General features: G+C 50.3%; 1 protein-coding gene across 3 annotated transcripts; it reads left to right on the forward strand.

The window, feature by feature from the left end:
* Window positions 1–525: 525 nt before the first annotated feature.
* Rhog (ras homolog family member G) lies at window positions 526–12001 on the forward strand. 3 transcript variants are annotated; one of them, XM_004863330.4, is made up of 2 exons: window positions 526–635; window positions 10784–12001. In XM_004863330.4, exon 2 carries the CDS (start codon window positions 10851–10853, stop codon window positions 11424–11426), a length of 576 nt encoding a protein of 191 aa, XP_004863387.1. In that variant the 5' UTR covers window positions 526–635; window positions 10784–10850; the 3' UTR covers window positions 11427–12001. The 3 variants fall into 3 exon arrangements, with proteins under 3 accessions (XP_004863387.1, XP_012920457.1, XP_087067978.1); XM_013065003.3 differs by having other exon boundaries at window positions 555–666; XM_087211852.1 differs by lacking the exon at window positions 526–635 and adding an exon at window positions 10394–10418 and having other exon boundaries at window positions 10784–11612.
* The last annotated feature ends 598 nt before the right edge of the window (window positions 12002–12599 follow it).

Below are 12599 nucleotides of genomic sequence, written 5' to 3' on the forward strand. Positions count from 1 at the left end.
GAACGACGACACGACATCCTGTTTTGGGGGCCCGCCTGCGCCTCTGCTGATCGTGTCTTTCCCCGGGGTGCTGACGCCAGCTCCCCTTCCCTCGGTCTCTCCACCCTCCCCAGGGGTCTGGGGCCTTCCCACTGCTGAATCACCACCACCACCCCAGGGCTCAGGGCAGGAATGGGGACTGCTCCAGCCCGACCGATCACGGCTGTACCCCAGCCAGCCTCGGCCACCGCTCGATCGCTGGCCTAGGGGCGCCCTTCACATTCCAGCCGAGATAGGTGGGGATGAGATGGGGGGAGCAGATGCCTGAAGCCTAGCATAGAGCCTCTGTTGGGTGGGGTGGCCAGAAAGAGGCGAGAGACCGGACCTTAAGGGGTCTGGTTTGAAGAGCCTCGGGGCGAGGAATGAAGAAAGCGGGGAGCGTAGGAGCGGACCAGGGCGTAGCTCGCAGCCAGGACCCAGGCCGGAGGGAGGGTGGGCGACGCGCGCCCCGGACTTCCTGGTGGCGCCCCGCCCCGCCCCGCCCCGGCCCACCGACCCGCCCCCCCAACTTCCTCCGGCAGCCCGCTCTCACTTCCTCCTCGAGCTCGGAGCCGCTGCTGCCGCCCCCAGCTCCCCCGCCGCGGGGAGGGCACCAGGTGAGGCCCAGCCGGGGCCGGGGGAGCAGAGGTATTGGGGAGGGGACCCTGGCGGGCCAGGGATGGTGCGGGCGCCAGCCGGGGTAGTTTGGTTGCAGGAGGCCGCGGGCGGAGGCTCCCGGCTCACTCCAAGTTGGGCGGGCGCGGCCGGCCGGGCGGGGCGGGGACCCGGCCTCTGCGAGCCGGTGGCGGCTCAGGGAGGTGGGTTCCGAGAGGCTGTGCCACCTCCTGGAAGCCGCGAGAGGATCCCAGAGGCCCGAAGATCTCGAGCAATAAGAGGTTTCTGAAGTGAAAGGCGACAGAGCTGAGAGACGGGACTCAAGTGGGGCGTCCTCAAGTTGGGGGGAGGTGTACGGAGGTATGGAGGGGAGAAGGCCTCTAGGCTGGAGAAGGGCTCTCTGCTCCGGCAGTTGTGACATTTGTGCTGCTGAGAGGGGGGCGGTGACTGGGGCCTCTGGAGCCTGAGCCTGCAGAGAAAGGTCTCCTGGCAAGATCGGTGCCAGTCCAGACCCACAGCCCAAGGGTCCCTTGCACTCTAGGTCCCAACCTTTCCATCCGAGGAGCCAAGTAACAGGTATTTAGTAAGCAAACATCTGCTGTGCTTAACTGATCTGAGCCTGGTCTTGCTCTTTTGGGAGTAAACTGAGGAAGGAAAAGACCTAGATTTGCCTTGTGACTCGAAGTGGAAAGACTCATTCAGAGGTACTGATAGTCATTGACACGTTACAGGGTTTGGGGGATGCAGCAGGGCCTCTGGCGTCCTGGAATGATTGGGAGCCATCTCCAAGTCTAATCTTTTATTCTTAGTCCATGGAATCTAAATATTCTCATGCTCACCGCACCCTCCTTTAGTGTCTACAGACTCATTCCCCTTCAGCCTCTTTTCCCTCAAACATGCAGACATACCTGGGCCCTGACCTCATACTTAACCCTGTGTCTCTGTTCATCTTGGTTCCCTGCAGCTTTCTTTTTCCCTTCTCTTCCCAGTTTCTGGCTGCCACACACAGATAGTATCTGCCCTCTTCTTCCTTCTCCCCTCATCCCTCCTGATCCCTCGACCAGGGGGACCTGTGTCCTTCCCTTTCAGCCACTCTTCTCCAACTTTGACTTGAGTTTAAAAGCCTTTTCAAACTTCCCTAGCTTGGACAAGCAGGCTGCAACCTCCCAGTGATAGAGATGATTAAAGAGGTAGAAATGTGTGTGCATGTTCGTGTATACGTATACTCATGCATGTGTGCCCATGCACATGCACACATTCAAATGTCTATGTGTATACATCTCTATCTTTTGGAGACAAAACAACTGCCATCAGCCTTAAGAAGGCCCAGAGCAGAAACTAGCAGAATGAAGGGAACCTGCAGTGGGTGACATTGTGGTTAGGCAGGAGGAAGCAGTTTGTAGCAGTCAGGGTAGGCTGACACAGGAATAAGACTGGTGAGAGAGGCCGTGGGAAATGAAAATTACCCCAGCTCTTGTGTGCTCTAGCAAGAGGCCCTGCCTGGGGGCTGGGGGAATAGCCTGAAGGTCCCTGATTCCAACACCGACTGGCTCTCGCACCACCTGGTGGGGAGAATGGGATGGGCCACCTGGTGTAATGAAAGGAAAGGGAGGGGGCAAAGCCAGGACTCTGAACTAGGGGCTGCAGCTGGTCTAATTTCAGTCATAGCTGTTTTAACAGGAGAAGGATGTTAGGCAAAGGTATCTGCCCACCTTTCCTGTTGCCTTCTGGAGCCTGCCCAGGTTGGGTACCCAGGTATGCTGGTCTACACCAGGGCCTTGATGACCAGGAAACCCTCTGGAGTTCTTTGGGACCTTTCTGCCTTCAGGCATTGCCCTCTCACTTCAGGCCCTACTCCCTCTCTGGAGTTTCTCCCAAGACTAACTCAGTTTATCTGAGCTTTGTAAGCTGTCTCCCATTCTTGAGCTCCTTCCTCAAGCCTTCAGGCTATGTACCAAAGCATCTTATTTCTCTTCACCCTCTACCAGTCTTCTGTATTCATTTCTCTCCACTAGGAAAAAAAGAAGTGAAGGGGAGCAAGTGCTACCTTTTGGGGATCTCTCAAGCACAGATAAATTTAAGTGCCATTCCCATTTCCCACCCTGTCTTTTTCCTCTCTCACCTGTCCCTCACAACAAATTGTCCCTTCTTCAAACCCTGCCCTTCTACCCACCTTGTCTCTCCTACTCTCATTTCTGGGAGATACAGAAGTTTGCCCCAGGAGGAAATACAAGGTATCTGCAGAAAATCCCAGCACAGGGAGAGATGTGCATACAAGCTGCTTTCTCGGCATCACAGCTCAATAAAAATCCCCAGGAGTCCTGATTTCCTAGTCTGGTAAACCAGTACTTCTTTTATATTCTATATAACTAAGCAACCCATTGGGCTCTGAGGATAAAGAAAGGTTGGAAGAGATAGTGGAAGTTTGAGCTGATTGCAAGAAAGTCATTGCTGGAAAAATATGATGGGATGGGAAAGATCTAAATGGGAAAATACCATGGAGGAGAAAGGGCCTAGCCTAGGACACTGCTATTGAGCTCTTGGCTAAAGAGGTATGGTCAAAGTTGGGACATGAAAAGAAGTGATTGTGTGACATTGTCCCAGGGCCTGGTTGAGAATCTGGGATGTGGAGAATTGTTTCTGGCAAGATTTAGTGCAGATGAGGTGGCTGGTGTGAGCTTTGAGGGGTTATGAGCAGAAATATATGAGAGGTTGTGGCTATAGGGGGACAACTAGAAAGATACTACGATGATGGTGGTTGGAGCTGGGAATAATAAGGGGATCCATTAGAAGCAAGGTTTGTAGGGGTCTGTGAGAAGAGCTGAGAAGGAAACCAAAGACAAAGTCTAGGCCACCTCCTCAGATTAGACTGGTTTTCCTGTCCAGGGTCCAGCTTCCTCTTTTGTTCTCATTTCATATGGGGGGAGGGCACCTTCCCAGGAGCTGAAGGCCAGAGGAGGAGCTTCTCACCTTGGGCAGGGCCACATTGACTGGCTGTTTAATAACTTTAGTACTAAATCATGAGCAGTGCAGGTTGGGGTAGACATGGTGGCCTGGAAACTCAGAGGCAAAAGTGGCCTAGATGTGTGTCAGCCTGAATGCTTTGGCCCATTTTCTGAAGAGATAAATGATGGCAGGGCCAACTGAATAAAGTAAGAAAAATGGATCCAGTCCCAGGCCAGAGTAACAGTCCTCACCTTTTATTCTTCGTAGAACTAACATCAGGCTGGAGATTGTAAGACCCAGGTCCTTGTTGGATTTGCAACCAACTCTTGTATAACCCTGGTCATCTTAGTTTCTCTTGGCTCTATTTCAGCTTTAGAGAGTTGCATTGTTAATACTTCCAAAGGGCAAAATGAACACTGATAGCCTTGATGCTCCCTCCCCCAAGAGACTCTTCATACCAATGCCCTCTACTCTGGACCCTCCTGTCTCCCCAGACTTGGTTTGACAGTCCAGAGTACCTCCAAGCATCTGTCAAGGGGCAGAACCGTGGCCCTTTCTGTAAAGCACAAGGATTGCTATGGGTTGAGAGATAAGAAGGCAGAAAGTGTTGGGGATTTTGCCAGGGGCAGCAAGATTGGGGAGTACCCTGTCCCCTGCTCCAGCTGTGCCCCACTGGCAATGGAAAATAGATGCTGGAGTTTCCTCCTGATGTTATTTTCCTTGGTGGAAACCCCCTCAGGCCTCGGGAGGGGCTGAAGGGTCTGGGAAGCCCTGGGTTTCTCTGTGGGTATTTTCAGGTGGGCGAGGCAGAATTGGGAGGATGATACAGAAGTACAAAAGTACAGCCTTGTGTGAAATGAGCAAAGGCAAAGGAAGTGCCACTTCACAGGCGTTTCATGGGGCCCAGGGACTACTGGGCAGCTGCGAGGCGGGAGGAGGAAGCCAGTGTGTGAGCCTTCCTCTGTGCTGCTTGGTGGGGGAGGGGGCAGCCTCATTGGCTCCCCCAGCCACAGCTGTCCTGGCTGCAGGGCTTGCTTACCCTCTGCAACACCCCTGGCACTGGGATGACCCTCTGTGCAACACCCTTGGTGCTGGGATGGCCAGAGAAGGGAGGAAACAGACTTACTGAAAGGGTCCCAATCTCCTACAGCCTTCCCAGCTGTAACTGTCTTGTTGCTCCTCCTCTCCAGCCCCTCATCAGTGGCATCAACCCTCTCCTTTTATCCTACCTAATGCAGTTCAGGATCCTCTGCAGGCCTGGAGGATGGAGAGTGGCAAGAGATGGATGGTTGGCAGCACATCTGTAATCCCAGCACCAAGGGAGGCTAAGGATTACAAGTTTGAGTCCTGCTTGGGCAACTTAGCAAGACCCTGTCTCAAAATAAAACAATACAATAAAAAGGACTGGGGGTGGAGCTCAACAGTAGAGCATCACTGGGTTCAATCTTCAGTTCTAAAAAAAATAAAAAGTGAAGAGTCCTCCGGCATAAATTTTTAAGGTTGAAGGCTAGGAACTAGATTGTCTTGAGTTCTTCCCTGCTTATAGGGAGAAGGGGAAGAAAGAGAGACTCAGCCATTGGCCTGGTCCCAGCCTCACACTGACCTCATGTGTTGCCCAGCTTCCCCCTCCTAGCGCAGGCCCTGTGAGCCTCCTGGTGTCACCCTTCCTCTCTCCTCCCTTCAAAACAAACAAATAAACAAATTGCAGAGCCTTCCCAACAGTCCCCCTGCCCCTTGCCTGTCTTTGATTAAGGATCTTCAGATAGTCCAAGCCAATCCCTGACCTATCAGGAGCACCTTTTCCTACCCATCTTCCTCATCCCCTCTGAGCTAGCTCTGCCTGCTTTGCCCCTCACCTTTCCAATTGAGGAAAAAGCAATATGGCTTGTGTGTGTGTTACCCTAACTTTGTGCTCCTTGGCGTGAGAGAGAAGTTGGGTATCTTAGTCCTGTGCCTCCTGGGCATAGAGGCTTTCCTTGTTCCCAGACCCAGTGTCTGGATTGATGGGGGAGAAGGTTTGCATCAGTCAGCACCTCTTGCTCAGCCCTCTGCTGGCCTTCTACAAATATCTAGGATAGCCTTCCCTCCCTGTGAAGCATCCAGTTAGTTTCGAATAATGGGAAAGGTAAGGCAAGAGAAGAGGTTGCTGGAATGTCCTAGAGAAGGTAGGGAACAAAAGTGGACCTTGAAGGACAGAAGAATCTGAAGAGCCTGAGTAGCACTTCAGGAAGTGGAACTCCTGTGTGCAAAGCCATGAAGGACAGACTGAGCTTATTCATTCAGTTATTACTGACAGCAACCATGGGCCTCTGGAAAGAGAAACCAGCCAGGTCCTTGCCCTCTTGGCCCTTGCTGTCTAATGACAAGATAAGGTTCAGGTCAGCCTGCATGTAATCCAAGAATATGCATGTGACACAGGGACTAGACTTTGGATAGTATAAGTCAACTTGGGACTTGGGTGATTTGTAAGTACTTGCCTGGAGGAGGTGCCCATGGCTCTTGGCTCCGAGTACTGCTACTTGTGTTTTGGGGAAGAAAATGTGGAGGCTGCTTTGTAGAGGATCAGAGTGTTTAGGCCAAAGCTAAGGTTTGGGAGGCCCAGAGGTGCTATAATTAGAACGAGGTACAGGAAGGTCTGCTATGGGGAGTGCCATTCCAGGGAGGCACAGGAGAATTCTGTAGGAAGTTCCCTTTGCCTCCACTCACCCATCTCTTAGAGCCCATCCCTCCCTTCCCCCACTCCCAGTTGGGACACTTCCCCTGCTCTAACGGCCACAGAGATCTGGCAATCAGGCAAACATCAGTGCTTCCTTTTCCTCCTGGCTTCTGGGCCTGCCTGGACCACACCCCAAGGCTAGGGCCCGCACTCAGATAGTGTTGGCCCCTCCTGAGCTGTGCTCCTGACAGACTCTTTGCTGGAGCTGCTTCAGGCTAATACTAGAAAGAAGGTTTTGCCTATCCTAAACTTGGCTTTTGGCTGTTATTGCACTCTTACAAGATTTATCATTGCATTGTTGGGTGGGCAGGGGGTGCAATCCTGGACTCCAGAGGGTTCTGTCCATAAGGGCTGGTATAAGCAGATCAGAAGGCAGTAGTTCTACACTCTTGTGTGTCCACCCCTGTACTCACAGATTTTCTGCAATTGAAGTGAGAGAAGTTCAGCCTTCTGCATTGGAGAGACATCCACAGCTGGGTAACTTATATATGACTATTAGAGAAGAATCTCACTGATCCAAAGTAGGGTTAAAAGGGGTGGCCATCCTATGGAAAGTCAAAGAATTCAGTAGCCTCACCAGGTGGTGAAACTTAAGCCAAACCTTGAGGAGTCAGGAAGACTTGAGAGAGGAGAGGGAATGGAAGCAGAGAAAAGGAAAAAAAAAAAGTAGAAGTTTCAAGGCAAAAATAATCCTGGCCGATTAGCAGAGGACATTGAGACCCCTCTGGAGCTGGGAGCTGGGAACTACCTACAGTAGAACATACATATTAATGCACTTTAAGGTACATACTATTGCTGCTGCATCTGAAAGATAAGGAAATTGAAGCTTAGGCAAAAAGTTGTACATCCAGGGTCACCCAGTGAATAAGTGGTAAAATTAGGATTTAAATCCAGGTCTTTGTGACGCCAAAACCCCTCTCAGATTATGAAGAACTTTGAACACCAAAATGAGGGACCAGGGATAATCTGAATTAAAATAGGAATTAAAAGCCAGAACAAATCATTGTAGTTTGGTTGATACCACATATATCTGCAAACATCAGTTTATTTACTAACCGAAGATTCTTTTTTTTTTTTTTTTTTTTTTTAAAGCCACTTAGTGAATAGTCACAGTCAAACTCAAATTCAGGCAGGCCACTCCTAACTTAGCATTCTGATGCATTAATATCCTTTCTTCCTATTCAACATACATTAGACCCTACATTTTAGCCCAGGTAATCCTTAAATGGGCAAGGGGAACTTACTCAACCCAGTTCTGGACAAAGGATTTCAGAGAAGAGAGTTGCCTTAGAGAAAGGATGAGGGTCAGAACTAGATGTGAATAAAGAAAATTGGATGGATGCCACCACTCAAACATCGTTGATGCTTCTTCCTGCCTCTCGGGACGAATGGCTTTGCTCCTATAACTTCCTGCGTGCACAGTACATCACATATTACAAAGCATACTCATTCGCATGCTTATGATCCCAGATGCAGCCCTGTTAGGCTGGGAGGGCAAGTATTACAATATCACTCCTGTACAGATGAAGAAACTGAGGCTTTAGGAAGGGAAGTAACTTACTGCTCAGGGTCACACAACTGGTAAAGAGTAGCTTTGAGGGCTGGGGATATAGCTCAGTGGTGCTGTGCTGCCTGGCAAACACAAGGTCTGAGTTTGATTGCCAGTACCGGGGAAAAAAAGAGAAAAAAGAAGAATAGCTTTGAGGCTGTATGATTGATGCATTGAGGAAAACTTGAGACTTTGGATCACAAAACTGGGTTTGTGTCCTGGCTCCTGCTAACCAGCTGCATAATATTGAGTCACTGTAACTACTCTGAGTTTGTTTCCTCATTTGTAAAATAGAAATAATACCAATGTTGGGCTGGGGATTTAGCTCAGTGGTTCCACCGCCTGTCTTGCAAGTGCAAGGACCCGAGTTCGATCCCCAGTACCAAAAAAAGAAAAAAAAAGAAATAATACCAATGTATTGTTATAAGGATCAAAGGACACAGTACTATGCAATCTATGCAAGGAATTTTTTTTTTGAATCAAGGTCTTGCTATGTAATTCAGGCTGGTCTTGAACTCACTATGTAGTCCCAGCTCGTCTAGAACTTGGTGGCAATCTTCTTTTCTCACCTCCCAAGTGCCGGGATTATAGGCATGTACCACCATGCCTGGCTGCAAGGGCATTGTATTAATGGTCAAGACCAGCACATGAGCTCAATAGCTCAGTACTAGGTATCTGGTACTCTTGGCCTTTTACCATACCTTGTTTTGGACACTGCCTCATTCATAATTTTTTTCCGATGTCAGTCCCTGTTCCCTTGCCAGCCCGGAAGCTGCCCCCCTCCTTGAGGCCTGATTTACTGATTGCTGGTTGATAACCACCTCCCTAGAGAAACAGTTGTGTTTTCAGTCTCTTGGGCCTTGTGACTGCTGGCCACAGTTCCCCCTGGCTTTCCTCCCTGCGCAAGCCCATTGCTGGGATTGAGGGGAGACTTCTCAGTCATCCCCACACCAGCTTCCCTACTCTGTGTAGAATTGAAAATTACAGGCCAGGCGGGGTGGCGCATGCCTGTAATCCCAGCACTTGGGAGGCTGAGGCAGGATGATCACCAAGAGTTTGAGGCCAACCTGGACTACATAGTGAGTTCAAGGACAGTCTGGATTATGCAGCGAGACCCTGTCTCAAAAAAACAAATTAAAGGCTGGGGATTTAGCTCAGTGGTTCCGCTGCCTGCCTCCCAAGCACAAAGTCCCGAGTTCGATCCCCGGTAACAACAACAAAAATACAGTGACAGATTAAAATTATAAAAAAAAAAAAAAAAAACCAAATTGAAAATTATATGCCCTGGAGTTGTGCTGTGAAATGCCAGAGCCTCCCTGAGCTGCCCCCAGAGCTCTTTAAGTCTTACTTCGTTTCCCTAGTGCCCTTGTCATAGGCATTTTAAAACTCCATTTCCTGGAAAGGGAAACTGAGACTCAGAGAGGATGAGTGCCACATAAGTCAGCAGAGCTGGGGCTAGAACTTAAGTCCCTGGGCTTCCACTCTGAGGTTCTGTCCACTACCTTTAGGGGCCCTTATTTACTTCCCTGATCCATTGTCTAAAGGTCTCTATCGGAGTGTCTTGAGGTTGAACACATATACACTTATTCATGCAAGTAAGATGGAAATATTGTTACTGTGAACCAGAAAGGCAGCCATATAGAGGAAGCTGGTCCCAGGGGAAGCTGTTGTCTGGCAGAGAGCTGGGACCAAACCCTGAGTCCTTTGCAGTCCCCACACCACCAAAGTTCCTTTCTGTTTTCCAGCAGGGGATCCCCAAAACAAACACATACTGTCTTTGATTTGCTTGTTTTGCCCCCCCCCCAGTACTGGGGATCGAACTCAGAACCTTGTGCTTGCCAGGCAGGCACAGTGCCACTGGAGCTACATCCTCGGATACTTTGTTTTGCTTTTTGAGATAAGGTCTTGCTTTCTAGTTTAGGATGGCCTCAGACTGGAGGCGATCCTCTTGCCTGTCTCCCAAGTGTTGGTATTATTACAGGTGTGTACCAGCTTATCTTTAATTTGTGTGTGTGTGTGAGAGAGAGACAGAGAGAGAGACGGGGTCTCACTATGTAGTTCAGCCTGGCCTTAAACTCAATATGCAGTCCTGGCTGGCCTCGAACTCACAGCAATCCTCCTTCGAGAGCCTGCCGAGTGCTGGGACTACAGGAATGCACCACCATGCCTGGCTTGTCTTTGATTTTTGAGGCTTTTGAATTAATGGTGAGAGATCAAGCTGGTGGGAGGATAATAAAGGATCTAGGATAAATTATAGATCCCTGCAATTGGACACCTGTCTTTGTGTCTTCTGTCTCTGCCTATGGAAAAATAAAAATAGCTAATATTTGCTGACCAAGTACAAAATGTTTTTTTGTTTTTCTGGGGTTTTTTGGTACCAGGGATCAAACCCAGGACCTTGCGCTTGCAAAGCAGGCACCAGAACCACTGAACTAAATCCCCAGCCCCCAAAATGTTTTATATGTACTGACCTATGTCTTTTTTTTTTTTTTTTTTGGTGCCGGGGATCGAACTCGGGTCCTTGTGCTTGCGAGCCAGGTGGCAGAACCACTGAGCTAAATCCCCAGCCCCTATGTAAGTCTTATAATAACTAAATGAAGTAGGTATTACTGTGTCCCTGCTTTAAAGTTAAGAAAATTGAGGCATAGAGAGGTTAAGTGATTTATTCAGAGTCATTGCTAGGAAACAGCAGAATCAGGATTTGACTTTAGTTAACCTGGCATCAGAGTTTCCAGGGTCCCTGACTACCTATTCTATATCATTATAACATGGTGCTCAATACCTTTCATTGTGTATCTGTCTGTCTGATGTCTGTCTTAATGGAATTTGGCGTGGTGTCAGTTCATAGAACAGGAGCCAGTTTCTCTCTGTATACTCCTACCCATTCTTCCCAGTAGTTAGAAGCCTCCCTAACTATGAGTGTCCTTGTCTGTCTGTAGGTCATTCCATCCAGAGGGCCCAGAAGAGGGAGGAGGCACTGCCTCCACAACAGCAGCTTCACCCACAATGCAGAGCATCAAGTGTGTAGTGGTGGGTGATGGGGCTGTGGGCAAGACGTGCCTGCTCATCTGCTACACCACCAACGCCTTCCCCAAGGAGTACATCCCCACGGTGTTCGACAATTACAGTGCCCAGAGTGCAGTTGATGGGCGCACAGTGAACCTGAACCTGTGGGACACTGCGGGCCAGGAGGAATATGACCGCCTCCGCACACTCTCCTATCCTCAGACCAACGTTTTTGTCATCTGTTTCTCTATTGCCAGTCCACCCTCCTATGAGAATGTGAGGCACAAGTGGCATCCAGAGGTGTGCCACCACTGCCCGGATGTGCCCATCCTTCTGGTGGGCACCAAGAAGGACCTGAGAGCCCAGCCTGACACCCTACGGCGCCTCAAGGAGCAGGGCCAGGCGCCCATCACACCACAGCAGGGCCAGGCACTGGCCAAGCAGATCCATGCTGTGCGCTACCTCGAGTGCTCGGCCCTACAGCAGGATGGCGTGAAGGAAGTGTTCGCTGAGGCTGTCCGGGCAGTGCTCAACCCCACACCGGTCAAGCGTGGGCGGTCCTGCGTCCTCTTGTGACCCTGGCACTCAGCTTGGAAGCTGTCCCTTCCCTCCCCCCACCAGTTGTGCCTTGGCGCCTTGTCTGCCCCCAGCTGTGCCTTATGGACTAATTCTGGCATCCCTTGCCAAGGGGGCTCCCTGAATGCCTTTTTCTCTTTAAGGAGGCCCACAGGGAAAAGGGGCTTTGGTCCCCACCACACTCTGCTTGGGAAAACCAGGTATTCTCATGAGCTCACCCAGGCCAAGGCTGACCCTCCCCAATAGGCGAATTGAATGCCTCTGTCCCCATTTTCCGCTACTGACCAATTCATCCAGCTTTCCAAAAAGTTGTTGCTGCCTATTGTGGTGCCTCCTCTCAGGTTAAGGGCTCTCAGCTGTCTCTAACCTCTGCCCTCGCTGCTCTTGGAATTGCCCCCCCAAGATGCTCCCTTCCTTCCCCAAGGAAGGAGCCACAGAATCCTGAGAAGATAAATGCACCCTAATCTGTCCCCATGTGCCCAGGCCTTATGCATTCGCTGACTGACTCAGCCCCCATGCTCCTGGGGGCCTTTCCAACCCCCCATCAGCATCAATAAAACCTCCTGTCTCCAGTGGCCCCGGCTCCTCCCTGTGTGCTGGGCATTAGGGGGTGGGCATGGGCTGGGGCTCCCCAGAGACTGGGAGCTTTTTGTTTCTTCTAAGAGGGGACAGGAAACAATAGCCTTTATTGTGTCCCCCCACTCCCGACCCCCAATTTCCTTAACAAAGCTCTATAGCCACAGATACTATAGTGGACTAGCATGCAGAGCTTGAGGGAAATCTTCCTGATCTAAGTAAGGCTTGGAAAGGGAGACATTGAGAGCCATCAGCCTGAAGGCAGGTGCTGTCAGTCATCCTTCTGAGAGCTGTTTCCTTACACCTCCACCAGGACAGATCTTCACTGACATAAATTGCAGCTGGAACCCAGGCTTCTCAATTGAAGACTCCCAGGTATCACGGCTTCCAGGCCTGGAGTCATTACAGGGACATCTGTCACTCCTGATCATCAAAATGGATGTTTTAGACCAGCTTCAGGAGACTGAGCCTAAAAGCTCCGTGTGTGTGTGTGTGTGTGTGTGTGTGTGCGTGCGTGTGTTTTGGAATAATACCCTGCCATGGATTTATTCCCTCCATTCTGGAGCCCATGCCTCATTTCAGTTCCTATCAAACAAG

The sequence above is a fragment of the Heterocephalus glaber genome, unplaced genomic scaffold (assembly GCF_053883595.1).
Source record: "Heterocephalus glaber isolate CG9 unplaced genomic scaffold, H.glaber_assembly_v1.0 deba00001428, whole genome shotgun sequence".
Classification (NCBI taxonomy): domain Eukaryota; kingdom Metazoa; phylum Chordata; class Mammalia; order Rodentia; family Bathyergidae; genus Heterocephalus; species Heterocephalus glaber.